Raw genomic sequence first — 16,290 nt, 5'->3', positions numbered from 1 at the left:
CTAGGAGGGGAGATGGGGCCTATCTTCATGCAGATGTTGGCTGGGACAAATGGAAAATTCTTTTGGCAGTCTTGTGTTTCCCCATGAGGGAACTTAAAGGGGCTAGAGTCCTTACTTTAGGGATGCTACCTCGAGCTGTTAGAATCTATGCTAGAGTTTATTAATTTTTTTGACATGGCAGGACAAAATTATATGTGCTAAGAGTCTGCAGTTTATAGGCCCAGGTTGAGGCCTAGTCAAGAAAAGGGCTCTAGTCAGAGGAGCCTGACTAGAGTTTGCTCAAGGAGAGACTCTGTGTGACTTCCTTTGCTTTTTCTCCAGAAACTATTATGGTCTTTGTGCAGGTTGGAAAAGAATTTTCAGATACAAGGCAGATAGAGAGGAGAATAAAGTTTATTAGAGTGGGAGACACTGTGAAAACAGCAGGCTGGCTCAAGGGAGAGGCGACCCCTTTTGCAGGCTAGTAGCCAATTTTTATAGCCTCAAGACAGAAAATTCCTCCTGGAAGTGTACAATTATGTAACTGGTTAGGTGGGTATTTTACCTAATGTGGGGTCAAGGAACTGGCTGGTTTAGATCCAGAGGTTTGTGGCAAAAGTTGCCATGGGGCTTGGTCAGTTAGCTCCAGATATTTTTGTCCAGTGACCTTGTTATAAGGCTCCACAGAAACCAACTTAGTTTTGGCTTTTATGGTTTTGCCTCCTGTAAGGTTAAAAAAAAAAAAGAAAAGAAAAACACAGACCGACAAATTCAAAATAAACAGAACTTTCCTCTCAAAAGTCTAGGGCAGAGTGGGTTCAAGTTGCCTACGCTTTGCTTTTTTTTTCCCTTGACCCTCCCAAAAGCCCTCTAGGTCTTTCCAGAGAATATCCCTTCAAAACAGGAAGCCCAATCTATTTTTATCAATAAGAAATATGAAGAAAGAAGATTCAAGAGAAGGACTCATCCAAGAAAAGACACCGTGACATCACATTAAGATTTATTTATAGTGTGTTAGTCTTCTCCGTGGATATTGCGCTTCTTGGCATGGTGGCCCAGGTTGTTGTCCTAGGTCAATGTTGTAACTCTGCCTTCACTGGAACAAAGCTTTTAGAAAAGCTGTGACCCTGCCCTGGAAGTCACGCATGCATGCTCAGTTGTGTCCCCCTTTTTGTGACACCATGGACTGTAGCCCGCCAGGCTCCTGTGTCCATGGGATTTTCCAGGCGAGAATACTGGTGTGGGTTGCCATTTCCCTCTCCAGGGGATCTTCCTGACCCAGGGATAGAAGCCATGTCTTACATCTCCTGCTACCGCTGAGCCACCAGGGAAGACTTCCTAGAAGGCAGGGTCTATAATAACGAGAGGAGTGAAAGGCGAAGAGACATGGATGGTCTTTGAATTCTTAGGGGCCATAGCCTGAGTCTCTTATTTAGATGAGACCTTATTCAGTGAGAACTGTACTATTGACAATGGGTTTTGGCCATTGATTTCTTTGTAAGTTGCAGGATGCTTCTGATGGTAAATGAAATTACTTTGTAACCTCTCAGCGCCTAAGGCTTTTTCTTGGCATAGAAGAGATAAGAAATTATGTCTCATCTGTCAGCTTTCTTGAGAGAATGATTTGTTGAAGTAGAGAGTTAGTTTTGGTTTTCACCCTGGCTGGATTCCCCATGCGTATTTGTCACTAAGGGTAACATTGCCAAGGCTTCAATGAAACAGGAAAACCATGCTGTTCCCTTCATTATTTTTCTCTTCAGCACCTGCTTGCAAATGTTCATGAAGAGAGGCAAGGGATATTTCAATAAACAGTAAATGTCCAAGAAAATGATTTAATTCTAAGAAATCCCTTTTTTTAAATCCTGAAACTGGGTTCTTCCATTCATTTCATCCTGTTCGCCATCTGTCACCAGTCATATTCTAACACGAGTTACAAGCTCAGTCCTATGAAGGTGAAAAGTAATCATATAAAGATGAAAATGGATAAGAACATAGAAAGTATTTTACACAAATCCTATACTTTATTTAAAGAGAAAACTGAGGCCCCCAAAGGACAAGGGTTGTTTGATCAGATTCAAATGTAACACCTATGTATGTACATTTAAGTAGAGGAAAGACGGTCTAAAAGGTGCTATGGAAAACACAAAGATAAGTTAAGACCAGAATGTTACTTCTGAATGTATAAGGAAGATAGAAAAGTATGTTTCCAGCTAATCATGCAAGGTAACATAAAGGACACACAGGTAACATGAAAGTAAAGAGCATGCATTTTATTCTTTTCAGTGGAGGGTGAAATTTTGTTAAGGAGATTAAGCCGCACAATGAATATAACAATAGAATGTATGCAGACCAGTGTTAGGCATTTCAGTAATCTGTAAAAACATCACTGTTCTACTGCTGGCATCAAATGAAGCTCTAGCGCAACCCTCCCTCCCACCTAGAAGCAGATGTGTGAAAACATATAAATCTAGGGTTGTCAGCATCAATCCTGGAGCCTCTCTATGCCGTAAACGTCTCTTTGGTTAGTAAGTATTTCAATATTTATAGATTTTTTATTTATTCTCTCCACTGGTCAGAATTGTGTTGATTTTAAACAGATGTAATCACTAGTTGAAGAAGCATGACTTGTTCATGGCAGAAAGCAGGCTACTTTGGTTAATTTAGAAGGTTACTCTGCTTGTATTCTACTCTTGTTTTCCTACCTAGAAGGAACTGTTTTCTTCATCTGCAGTAAAACACCCAAATTTGTACACTCTGTGAAAAAAAAAAAATGTAGTCAGTGACCATGGGAAGTTTAGAGAGTGTCAGAAAACTATATTCTTTTGATATTAGTCACCTAATACAACACATTTTTGATTAGGGCTCAGAAAGAACTTGGAGTGTTAGCATTTCTGGGTTTGGATGGTCAAAGTACTGATCAAATCCATGAGAATTTATGTGAGAGTTCAGAATTCAAGTAGAAATCCCTCAGTAAACAGATGAAGTTGTGAGCTGGCTGTATAGTAAGAGCTCAGGTTTATTAGGCTAGTGGAATCCATGAGATAAACTCCAGAAGAGAAAAAAAATAACACAAACAAGAACAACGATAGCAGCTAGTCATTTCTGAACAATTACTAAATGGTAAGCCTTGTATTACATTCTCACTCAAATTGCCAGTTATCCCAGGGTGTATTTTTTTACCCACAACTTTTCAAATGATGAGACCAAGGCTCAGAGATGTTAGGTAAATTTTCCAGGTGTTGGGTAAATAAATTGTAGGGATGGGAGTGGGGTGCAGTTGGCTTATGTGTCCCCATTTGCCTAGAACTTTCCCAGTTTTATCACCAAAAGTCACCTATCTCAGAGACACCATCCACCCCCAGGCCCAGGCAAACTGGGGACTACAGATCATGTTAACTTGCACCCACTGATGCTGAATTTCAAAGCTTAAGCTTTAAATTGGTATCTTATACTGCTTCCACTGAGGAGAAAGAGAACCAGAGATGGAACTTTGGAAAATGGTAATAACTGTAAAACTGGGAAAAGACTATAAGGTTTATACTTACAGACCTGTTTCTGTATCCTTTGCCCGTTTTATCCCCAGTCTCTAAAACTATGTCTAGGACAGAGAAGATGCTCAACGAGTATGTGTAATTATTTGAATGATTAACGACTGATTATTAGTGATTGGATGAATGAAGAGGTAAGAGGATGAATAAGGCAACATCATACCCCACAAGGATCAGGAGAGAGTGCAAATTAAATAAATAAATAAATAAATCCCCACTAATCTCTTTCTTTTAAAAATAAAATAAAATAATCAATAACAATATTTAAATAAAGAGCAATGCTTTTGCAAACTAATGGTCATGGGAACCTTCAGGTTTAGGCTTTGAAGAGGTTCACATGGAAGCTTGCTGCTGGTTGTAAACACCAGCAATAAGACCTGGATTTAAAAGAGTGATTCATTCCAAGGTGTTCTTTGCTTCTCCTCATAGATTCAGCTCAGTTAAAGGAAAAGAGTGAGACTCATTAGAGAACAACGCATCTACACAGTGAGCAATTAAAAAATACCACAGTGACAGTTTTTTCTTTCCCTATCTCGAGAAAGGGTAGAGGCTGGAACTAAAAAGATTGAAGAGTTAACGCTGGAGGGACATCAGAACTTCTTCTTAAGAGACGTATGATAGCATCTCAAATGGGCAAAATTATAGCTCACTGATTTCTTCTTTCTGTTGTTGCATTTCAGGCTGAACACCTCATGTTTCGTTCTATTGAGACTGCTATGCTGGTGTATCTCTTCTGATGTGTCCCGAGTATGTCAGCCCCACTCTTAATAGTCTGAGCTCTATGGGCACATGTTATCAGAGTATGATGTGACTGGCACACACCAAACATGGCTGTCGCTTCTCTTGTCTGGGCCTGAAACTTCCTATGCTTTAATCTCATTAGCCTTATATTTTGCAGTCCATCTCAGGCTTCAGATTTCCTCAGTTTTCTTTCCTTATTTTGCTGATGCACAGTGCTGACATTTTCCCCTGTAGCTTTCTCTCTGCCACTGCAAGAGAAGCAATGCTGCTTTAGCGATGGGAGAGGCTTCTGCTCTCTGTTTTGTCTGTCACTAATAAACCCTCAAGCTCTGTTCTCATTTCCAAACTACTAATGTCTGGTAATGATTTCCAAGTCAGAACACACACAGCTGGATATTCAAACCCCAGGTTAAATTTTGTTTTCTGACACATCACCTGTTTGGAGTTTGAAAGTAAGTCAAAACGTGTTGCAGAAGTTATTCAAGGAAGAAGATGGGGTAATGACAAAGGTCATTCCTCTGACTTAATGCTACCAAACCATTGGAAAAAATATTTCCCTTAATCTCTGAAATCAACTTGTAGAAGTTTCAGCTCCTGAGGCAGGTACCATTACAGTTGTTATCCTATTAAAACTTCCAAAGAGCCCCCCTTTTTTTTTTTTTTTTTTTTGGAAAGCTAGGAAAATCATTTGGGGCTAGGTTAGGATTGGTTTGATTGCTACTGATATAAACATCTCTGAATAGTTTTTTTTTTTTTTTCAAGTGCAAGTAACATAAGAACTTCAAATTGAAGAACAAAGCAGACTGTCTAGGCACAACTAGATTTTTTTAAAATTTATTTATTTAAATTGGAGGCTAATTACTTTACAATATTGTATTGGTTTTGCCATACATCAATGTGAATCCTCCACGGGTGTACATGTGTTCCCCATCCTAAACTCCCCTCCCAACTCCCTGCCTGTACCATCCCTCTGGGTCGTCCCAGTGCACCAGCCCCAAGCATCCAGTATCATGCATCGAACCTGGACTGGCGATTTGTTCCATAGATGATATTATACATGTTTCAATGCCTTTCTCCCAAATCATCCCTCCCTCTCCCACAGAGTCCAAAAGACTGTCCTATACATCTGTGTCTCTTTTGCTGTCTCGCATACAGGGTTATTGTTTCCATCTTTCTAAATTCCATATATATGGGTTAGTATACTGTATTGGTGTTTTTCTTTCTGGCTTACTTCACTCTGCATAATAGGCTCCAGTTTCATCCACCTCATTAGAACTCATTCAAATGTATTCTTTTTAATGGCTGAGTAATACTCCATTGTGTGTATGTACCACAGCTTTCTTATCCATTTGTCGCTGATGGGCATCTAGGTTGCTTCCATGTCCTGGCTATTATAAACAGTGCTGTGATGAACATTGGGGTACACGTGTCTCTTTCAATTCTGGTTTCCTCATTGTGTATGCCCAGCAGTGGGATTGCTGGGTCATAAGGCAGTTCTATTTCCAGTTTTTTTAAGGAATCTCCACACTGTTCTCCATAGTGGCTGTACACAACTAGATTTTTCTCAGCAAAATTGAGTACAATAATAACAACTTTCAGAAATTTTGAAACTGTCAATGCAGGAAAATTAGTTCTAATGTAAGCTTAGCCATGGGATTTTATTGAAAATGTTCTCATACTAGCATTCGGTTCAGTTCAGTTCAGTCGCTCAGTCATGTCCGACTCTTTGCGACCGCATGAACTGCAGCACGCCAGGTCTCCCTGTCCATCACCAACTCCCGGAGTCCACCCAAACCCATGTCCATTGAGTCAGTGATGCCACCCAACCATTTCAATCTCTGTTTTCCCCTTCTCCTTTTGCCTTCAATCTTTCCCAGCATCAGGGTCTTTTCAAATGAGTCCGCTCTTTGCATCAGGTGGCCAAAGTATTGGAGTTTCATCATGGAGCATTTTAAATAATGAATTTACAGGGAGAAACAAAAGGAAATCACAGGCAGACATTACTTAGTATAAGAAAAAGAAAACAAGTACATTTTAATGATTATAGATTTGTGTATGGAATATTTTGCCTGATTTTTGGTTTATTGCCTCTTTGTCATTGGAGGCCTGTCTGATGATTTGGGTAAGTATCATGGGTGACTGTCTTTGTGTTTGCTCAGCAGAGAACAACAGTTGCAATATGTAAATAGGGTGCCTCTTTCCTTTGGATGCCTTGGGATATGTATAATAGATTAAGTTGGCTTTGTGCAGAGCAAACAGGTCTGTATTACCAAGAATATGAATAATGTCAGTTTCCATAATTGCTAACATCTGGCTTTCCATAAATCTGTTAAATTGCATGGAAGCAGAATTAGATTTCTGTGTCATAAGTAAAGCAATTACATGGAACTCTGTAGGCAATATGGTCCTATATTCAACTGTGAAATCCTTTCATTCTGGAGCAACAAAAGCAAATCCAGGTTTTGCACCCTACTTTTATTGTGCACCCCTAGGTGTGTTCATCTTTTTGCTCAGGTTTCTTAATTTATAAGAGGAAAACACTGCCCATATGTTTGTAACTTTCTTAAATGCAAAATAACCAAATGTTAAAAAAGCATGTTCGAGCCATGCATTAATTGCCAATTTAGAGAGTATTTTTGAGGAGACCATAAGTTAAAGATCCTTTTGTTGCCATTGTAGAATAAAAATTAATCTTTCAGACAGTTCCTGGGGGTGATTTGTTGACGAGTCTTTCTCTGCCATTGTTCCCTTAAGCATTTGACAGGAAACTGGGATATGGAGGGAAGAGGAAAGGTAGCTTTCCTATTTCAGTGTGGTTACTGCGTTCTGTATTATTGTATTTTGAACTAGACCCAAGACCTTTCCCAGATGAAAAGTCAACAATAAGATGTGTTCCCTGAAGAGAAGGGTTGTGGTTATGCCTCATGCTTATTGAACACCCCAAACACTAACTTTTGGCAAAGCAGTCTTTTATAGTTGTATTGGTCTGTAAAATTCCTGGATTTAGGTAAGTTAAATGGGCTTCCCAGGTGGTGCAGTGGTAAAGAATTCAACTGCCAGTGTAGGAGATGCAGATTCAATCTCTGTGTTGGAAAGATCCCCTGGAGGAGGAAATGGCAATCACTCGAGTATTCTTGCCTGGAAGTTAAATAAATACATTCCACATCCAAAGTATATTCTTTTGCACCTCCTAATGAGAGAAAGGAAAAAGATTTAGTTCTTGCCCTCAATGAGCTCACCATCTACCTATGGAGCCATGGATATTAAACATATAACTGCCAAGAGATGAATGCAAGGATACAGAGCAAGGTACAGAGAAACTAAAACACCAGTAGTGACCATCTTGCAGAATCAGGGATGGTGATGCTTGGTCTTGATTTTGAAGAATGCATGGGAGTAAAGATAGCACACAGGAAAGGGAAAAGTTTACCTTTTCAATTAATTTACACACCGCCCGTTCCATGTACGCTAAGAAAAAGAGATAAGGAGGGGCAGACTCCCATAATTAGAAAGGCAGAGGCAGAGGAAACATCATGGCCTGTTTGTGGGTCACCCATTACTTTTGAAGAGAAAGGGGAAGAGACAGAAGGTAACAACTGAAGTGCCAAATCAAGGCTTCTGTGTATGCTAGGAGATTGAATGTTCTATTAGAAGCATCAGATATCCACGGAGATGTGGCAGAGGAATGACATGAACAGGTTTGCTTTTTAATACAACACCACTACCATGTAGAGGTATTTACAGCAACGATTCTCCTCTGGCTGAACAGAGCCCGGATGTCTAGACCCTAAATTACACCAATTAAGCCCATTTCTAGTGGTGAGCCACCACTAGAAAACATCAGTACTTTTTAAAAGCTCTCCAAATATTTATATTTCGTCCACAATCAAAAAATCACTGAATTAGAGTAAAAAGTAGCTGGAGTCAGTATGGACCAGCTAGGAGGCTAATGCAGTAGTCCTGGTGAGAAATATAAAAATCAGAATTGAGTTCAAAGAAACCTGTTTTATTTTTGTGATTATATAAGTGAGGAGCTAGCTAGCTAGCTATCATCAATATACTCTCTATCTGTATCTCCAGATTTACAAACCAGTTTATAAATATGATGAGAGAAGTATAAGACACTGTTTTGTTACTTTCAGCAAAAATATAAGAGTGAGAATAATGCAAAAAATATCACTTTAGTATTGTTCCAAGATAGCATATATCTAAATAGTAAACCATGTACTCAGTTCAGTTCAGTCACTCAGTCATATCCGACTCTTTGCGACCCCATGTATCGCAGCACACCAGGCCTCCCTGTCCATCACCAACTCCTGGAGTTCACTCAGACTCATGTCCATCAAGTCGGTGATGCCATCCAGCCATCTCATCCTCTGTTGTCCCCTTCTCCTCCTCCCCTCAGTCCCTCCCAGCATCAGAGTCTTTTCCAATGAGTCAACTCTTCGCATGAGGTGGCCAGAGTACTGGAGTTTCAGCTTTAGCATCATTCCCTCCAAAGAAATCCCAGGGCTGGTCTCCTTCAGAATGGACTGGTTGGATCTCCTTGCAGTCCAAGGGACTCTCAAGAGTCTTCTCCAACACCACAGTTCAAAAGCATCAATTGTTTGGTGCTCAGCTTTCTTCGCAGTCCAACTCTCGCATCCACACATGACCACTGGAAAAACCATAGTCTTGACTAGACAGACCTTTGTTGGCAAAGTAATGTCTCTGCTTTTGAATATGCTATCTAGGTTGGTCATAACTTTTCTTCCAAGGAGTAAGCGTCTTTTAATTTCATGGCTGCAATCACCATCTGCAGTGATTTTGGAGCCCCCCAAAAGTAAAGTCTGACACTGTTTCCACTGTTTCCCCATCTATTTCCCATGAAGTGATGGGACCAGATGCCATGATCTTCGTTTTCTGAATGTTAAGCTTTAAGCCAACTTTTTCACTCTCCACTTTCACTTTCATCAAGAGGCTTTTGAGTTCCTCTTCACTTTCTGCCATAAGGGTGGTGTCATCTGCATATCTGAGGTGATTGATATTTCTCCCGGCAATCTTGATTCCAGCTTGTGCTTCATCCAGCCCCACATTTCTCACGATGTACTCTGCATATAAGTTAAATAAGCAGGGTGACAATATACAGCCTTGAAGTACTCCTTTTCCTATTTGGAACCAGTCTGTTGTTCCATGTCCAGTTCTAACTGTTGCTTCCTGACCCGCATATAGGTTTCTCAAGAGGCAGGTCCTAACTATCATGGCAGTGAGTGTTAAGAGAGGGTGAATAATCACTCTAAACTGTAATCATATTGGAAGATACTTAACTGAGGAGATAGGGCTTGAAGTTGGTCTTAATCATTTATATTCATTAAATAAACAAATATTTTTGAGTACTTATTATGTTATCTATGTTTTTACCTTCAAAAGACTATAGAGGAGGTGGGTATGGTTTTTTACAGTTGATAATTGAAGGTCAGAAAGACTAAATAATGTGACCAAGGATACACAGTGTAATGTACAAGATGACTGGTACATAATCACCAATTAATTGAAAGAGTTGGTTTCAAATGTGTGACCTGACTCCTGCATTCATTGCTACTTTTTGTTGGGAAGAAGTAGAGGAAAAAGACTAGGAAGAGGAGAGAGGCTTCTAGGCAGGAGCACCATAGGGTCATACATGTTACCCAGGAGTAATGAAGAAGTAATTAAGGTCTGAGGTAGCTGACTTGGAATCTAGATAGCATAATTTAGGATCATTTCCACAAATGTCAAAGGAGGAATAATTATTCATTAAGTCAATGTTTTGACTGAGGCTAAAATTGGTAGAACAAAGATAAAAAAATAAATCTTATAATGAACTAATTTCTAGAAATATTATTGGAGCTCCTTAACATCTTCCACTTTGTACTGTGGCTATAAAGCCAAGTTTTATACCAATATAGTGCATATAGTCAGTAAGGGAAGATAGGTCATTGTTTCTCATTGTTATTAAAGTCACTATAGTTTTAAAATTCTAGCAAACTAATTATACCATATTCTCTGAATTTCAACTAAAAATGCTGAAAAGGGACCATACAAGATTTTATCCTTGAAGAAGAATTGCAATGTCTAGAGGGCAAATTAGTTGAAAGTAGATAAAATCACAGACTAGTATGCTTAAAGAAGACTTTAGGATTTGAGTTGGCACAGTTTAGTGGAAAGAGCTGTAGTATACCTTTTGAAAGACCCAACACAATCTTTGCTCTAAGAGATACCAGCTGTGTGACCACTTAGCCATCTCTGTAACTTAGTTCTTCTTTTGTAGACTGAAAATAACTATTTCCATCCTGCAATTATGTGACATGACTTGTGAAAAAGAACTCTGAAAAACTTTGAGATATATATATATATATATTTTATATATATATATATATATTTACATACACACACACTCACACATAAAATAATTACAATAAAATTGATTTTATGTCTCTGAGCACATTTTTGAGTACCTAAATGGGAAATGCCACTTATAATTACTTTTTTGTGGGCAACTTACTTCCATAATTTTTTTTTAAAAATGCCTACAATTAAGATGGATTTTTGTGTGAAGAGTAAGTTAATTTATACTGTTATTCTCACCTACAGTAGGAGTCAAGCCTACCAATTAGTAGCCTACCACCAGTTTTATATATACTGCTGTGTTCCTCCTCATCACTTGCATGAGGACAGTGTCTTTAAGTCACTGTCAACATTTATAGCACCAGTGTGCAAAAAACCCTGGTGCAGAGCAGACTTTTGGTTAAAATATGTTGTCATCTGAAAGATATTTGAAGGGCTTGGCAGTAGATTAATCAATGGAGAAGACAAATGACCTGACAGACAAATGGCTGATGTTTTCAAATACAAATACTTTAAAGACTGTCATAAGAAAAATCAAGTAGACTTTCCTTGAGTGATTTCAGAACTGGTACCTAAGTAGAAGTTACTAAATAATATATTTTATTTCAATATAATGAAGACATTTCTGAAAGAGTTATTCAGAGATGGAATTTGCTGGCTTGTGAAGGAATAGGTTCAGGAAAAGAACTCCAACCAGGGATGTATAGCTATCTGTTTAAGATGCTAAGGTCACCAGAGCTCTGAATGTTAAGGGGGTTACTGGATTTATGTTTTTCTTCCATACTTGACTGTCAATGAAAAACAGCAAAATATACGTGTTTTTCATCAGAATTCATGCCATACCTCAACGGTAGCCTCAAGATGTTTTCTTGTGTGAGCAAAATTGCTGCTAGTCATTAAGGAGGTGAGTTTTTGATTAGGCAAGGCATCCTCTAAGAATTATTTCCTTTTCTTTCAACGTTGGCCCCAGGATCTGGGGGCAGTCTAATTGGCTCAGGATTGCCCTCGTTGCTCACTTGTTCCTACTCAGTGGCTCATCTATTCACAACTTTTCTAAACGACCCAGATCTCAATGGGGTGTCTCCATACTGTTAATGAATTAGAAGTATTTATTGCCTCTGGATGGTATAGTTCTTGAGGATCTCCTAAAACCAGTTCAGCGTTGCTACTGAATAATTCAGTAATTAGAGTCTGACAGCTATGGGTTTGAGTCCCAGACTGGCCACTTATTAGCTATATGACAGTGGGCATGCTATTTAACTTACAGGAGCCTCAGCTCCATCATTTCCCAACTAGAGATAAGAACAGATTGTCCTACACAGAGTTCCTTTGCAGAGTAAAGGAGATAAGGCATGTGAACAGCTTGGCACAGTACTTGACACAAAGCAAACACTCAATGATGTTAACTAGTGCTACAGTCAGTGATTATGACTTTCTAATAATCATCTTGGCTAGAGTCTAAAGCTCCCTGCTTTCTCTCTTGCAGACATTGATGAATGTGCCTTAAGAACCCACACCTGTTGGAATGATTCTGCCTGCATCAACCTGGCAGGGGGCTTCGACTGCCTCTGTCCCTCTGGGCCCTCCTGCTCTGGTGACTGCCCCCATGAAGGAGGGCTGAAGCGCAATGGGCAGGTGTGGACTCTGAAAGAAGACAGGTGTTCCGTCTGTTCCTGCAAGGTGAGGCTGGTGTGGTGCAGTGGAAACTGTCACTCTTCTTTCCTTCCCCTTCTGCTCTCCCCATCTGTTTCCAACCAGTTGTTGATTCATAGGTCTCCTGTGCTTCCTGAAAAGAATTCAGTTCTAATCCCCACTACAGCTAATGATGATGCTGGGTGGCAGGCATACTTGCTGGGAATGAGGTGAGGTGTATGTAGGGTTGCAGAGAGACTGTTGATCACAGCGGGAGCAGGGCAGAGAAGCCAGTGAGTCCCCCTACTGAGAGCCGGCAGTGCTTTTAAGGTTGGTTGGGTGAGAGCTTTAATGAGCCCTCATCTCCTACTTTTACAGTCTTGCTGATTAAACCTTCTTTTTCCCTGAAATGATCACCTGCATGAACTTGCTCACTATTCTGGTGACATCATCCAAAAAAGCAAGGCTCATAGGCTTGTAGTGGCCAGAGACAGGTGAACCTCTGACACATTGTGAACTCTGGTTAATGATGTCTTTTTGTCATGCTCAGTGCTGGGTAATTCCTTACCTTAAGTTGTTTGGAAGTGAGTTTAATGCTTATGAAAATAAAATTCCGTCATCGACTAGTTTTGCTTTATGCTTTGCAAAATGGGCCTATTAAAGTGTTTGATTTCCTTGTGCTTTATTTCTTTTGTTGATCTTGCCTATACAGTTTCATTTGATATTACACTTTCCGTAGCTCTTACATTGTATTTTTATGTCTGTTTGGATGAGACTGTTTAATCTTTGGCTTTATGGGCATGGGAACTGTGAGAAGTTACTTGCTTAGTAGCCTTGTAGAGAGCTGGTCTCCTGATGAACTCAGCGTGCTCCCTGGAAACAGAGTAGAAATGAGCCTTGAAAAGTCACCCAGTTCATTCACCTGCCTTCAAGTCTGTCACACCTCCAGACCTGGAGGCACATATTTAGGAAAGCTGTATTACTAAGTGTTTAGATCATTGCTCCATAGTGGCCATTCTTCCTTGTACAGGAACAGCTTTATTGTTGCTTAGCAGCTAGATCATGCCAACTCTTTGAGACCCCATGGACTGTAGTCTACTAGGCTCCTCTGTCCATGGGATTTTTCCCAGCAAGAATACTGGAGTGGGTTTTCATTTCCTTCTGCAGTGTACATAAACCTAGTTCCCCATACTTAGACTTAGGTCCATTGCTCCCAGTCATTAAGCACCTCCTATATGCCAAGCATCCTGTAACTTTTTTTTTTTGCTTCCCTCTTTTCCTTTTTGATTTTTTTCCTTTACAATACTGTATTGGTTTTGCCATACATTGACATGAATCTGCCACAGGTGTACATGAGTTCCCAACCCTGAACCTCCTTTCCACCTCCCTCCCCATATCATCTCTCTGGGTCATCCCAGTGCACCAGCCCCTAGCATCCTGTATCCTGTATCAAACCTAGACTACCGATTCATTTCTTACATGATAGTATACATGTTTCAATGCCATTCTTCCAAATCATCCCACCCTCTCCCTCTCCCACAGAGTCCAAAAGTCTGTTCTTTACATCTGTGTCTCTTTTGCTGTCTTGCATACAGGGTTATCATTGCCATCTTTCTAAATTCCATATGTATGTGTTAGTATACTGTATTGGTGTTTTTCTTTCTGGCTTACTTCTCTCTGTATAATCGGCTCCAGTTTCATCCACCTCATTAGAACTCATTCAAATGTATTCTTTTTAATGGCTGAGATCAACCCTGGGATTTCTTTGGAGGGAATGATGCTGAAGCTGAAACTCCAGTACTTTGGCCACCTCATGCGAAGAGTTGACTCATTGGTAAAGACTGATGCTGGCAGGGATTGGGGGGAGGAGGAGAAGGGGACAACGGAGGATGAGATGGCTGGATGGCATCACTGACTCAATGGACATGAGTCTGAGTGAACTCTGGGAGTTAGTGATGGACAGGGAGGCCTGGTGTGCTGCGATTCATGGGGTCACAAGGAGTCGGACATGACTGAGTAACTGAACTGAACTGAACTGAATACTCCATTGTGTATATGTACCACAGCTTTCTTATCCATTCGTCTGCTGATGGACATCTAGGTTGTTTCCATGTCCTGGCTATTATAAACAGTGCTGCGATGAACATTGGGGTACATGTGTCTCTTTCAATTCTGGTTTCCTCGGTGTGTATGCCCAGCAGTGGGATTGCTGGGTCATAAGGCAGTTCTATTTCCAGTTTTTTAAGGAATCTCCACACTGTTCTCCATAGTGGCTGTACTAGTTTGTATTCCCACCAACAGTGTAGGAGGGTTCCCTTTTCTCCACACCCTCTCCAGTATTTATTGCTTGTAGACTTTTGGATCGCAGCCATTCTGACTGGTGTGAAATGGTACCTCATTGTGGTTTTCATTTGCATTTATCTGATAATGAGTGATGTTGAGCATCTTTTCATGTGTTTGTTAGCCATCCGTATGTCTTCTTTCGAGAAATGTCTATTTAGTTCTTTGGCCCATTTTTTGATTGGGTCATTTATTTTTCTGGAATTGAGCTGCAGAAGTTGCTTGTATATTTTTGAGATTAGTTGTTTGTCAGTTGCTTCATTTGCTATTATTTTCTCCCATTCTGAAGGCTGTCTTTTCACCTTGCTTATATTTTCCTTTGTTGTGTAGAAGCTTTTAATTTTAATTAGATCCCATTTGTTCATTTTTGCTTTTATTTCCAGTATTCTGGGAGATGGATCATAGAGGATCCTGCTGTGATTTATGTCGGAGAGTGTTTTGCCTATGTTCTCCTCTAGGAGTTTTATAGTTTCTGGTCTTGCATTTAGATCTGTAATCCATTTTGAGTTTATTTTTGTGTATGGTGTTAGAAAGTGTTCTAGTTTCATTCTTTTACAAGTGGTTGACCAGTTTTCCCAGCACCACTTGTTAAAGAGATTGTCTTTAATTCATTGTATATTCTTGCTTCCTTTGTAGAAAATAATGTGTCCATAGGTGTGTGGATTTATCTCTGGGCTTTCTATTTTGTTCCATTGATCTATATTTCTGTCTTTGTGCCAGTACCATACCGTCTTGATGATTGTGGCTTTGTAGTAGTGCCTGATGTCAGGCAGGTTGATTCCTCCAGTTCCATTCTTCTTTCTCAAGATTGCTTTGGCTATTCGAGGTTTTTTGTATTTCCATACAAATCTTGAAATTATTTGTTCTAGCTCTGTGAAAAATACCGCTGGTAGCTTGATAGGGATTGCATTGAATCTGTAGATTGCTTTGGGTAGTATACTCATTTTTACTATATTGATTCTTCCAATCCATGAACTTGGTATATTTCTCCATCTATAAGTGTCCTCTTTGATGTCTTTCATCAGTGTTTTATAGTTTTCTATATATAGTTCTTTAGTTTCTTTAGGTAGATATATTCCCAAGTACTTTATTCTTTTCATTGTAATGGTGAATGGAATTGTTTCCTTAATTTCTTTTTCTACTTTTTCATTATTAGTGTATAGGAATGCAAGGGATTTCTGTGTGTTGATTTTATATCCTGCAACTTTACTATATTTATTGATTAGCTCTAATAATTTTCTGGTGGAGTCTTTAGGGTTTTCTCTTTAAAGGATCATGTCATCTGCAAACAGTGAGAGTTTTACTTCTTCTTTTCCAATTTGGATTCCTTTTATTTCTTTTTCTGCTCTGATTGCTGTGGCCAAAACTTCCAGAACTTTGTTGAATAATAGCGGTGAAAGTGGGAACCCTTGTCTTGTTCCTGACTTTAGGGGAAATGCTTTCAATTTTTCACCATTGAGGATAATGTTTGCTGTGGGTTTGTCATATGTAGCTTTTATTATGTTGAGGTATGTTCCTTCTATTCCTGCTTTCTGGAGAGTTTTTATCATAAATGGATGTTGAATTTTGTCAAAGGCTTTCTCTGCATCTATTGAGATAATCATATGGCTTTTATTCTTCAATTTGTTAATGTGGTGAATTACATTGATTGATTTGCAGATATTGAAGAATCCTTGCATCCCTGGGA

At 39.5% G+C, this 16,290-nt stretch overlaps 1 protein-coding gene across 2 annotated transcripts in view; it reads left to right on the top strand.

Annotated features, from left to right (window-relative positions):
* The window catches only part of NELL1 (neural EGFL like 1), a 1,021,410-nt gene that overhangs the window by 968,421 nt on the left and 36,699 nt on the right, over nucleotides 1-16,290 (top strand). For both annotated transcript variants that reach the window (XM_018043583.1, XM_018043582.1), the window contains one exon: nucleotides 12,118-12,311. In XM_018043583.1, the coding sequence (XP_017899072.1) occupies nucleotides 12,118-12,311 (194 nt within the window). The remainder of the gene's footprint in view (nucleotides 1-12,117; nucleotides 12,312-16,290) is intronic.

Source organism: Capra hircus, chromosome 29 (genome assembly GCF_001704415.2).
Source record: "Capra hircus breed San Clemente chromosome 29, ASM170441v1, whole genome shotgun sequence".
NCBI lineage: Eukaryota > Metazoa > Chordata > Mammalia > Artiodactyla > Bovidae > Capra > Capra hircus.
This window is presented reverse-complemented; position numbering and strand designations above follow the sequence as displayed.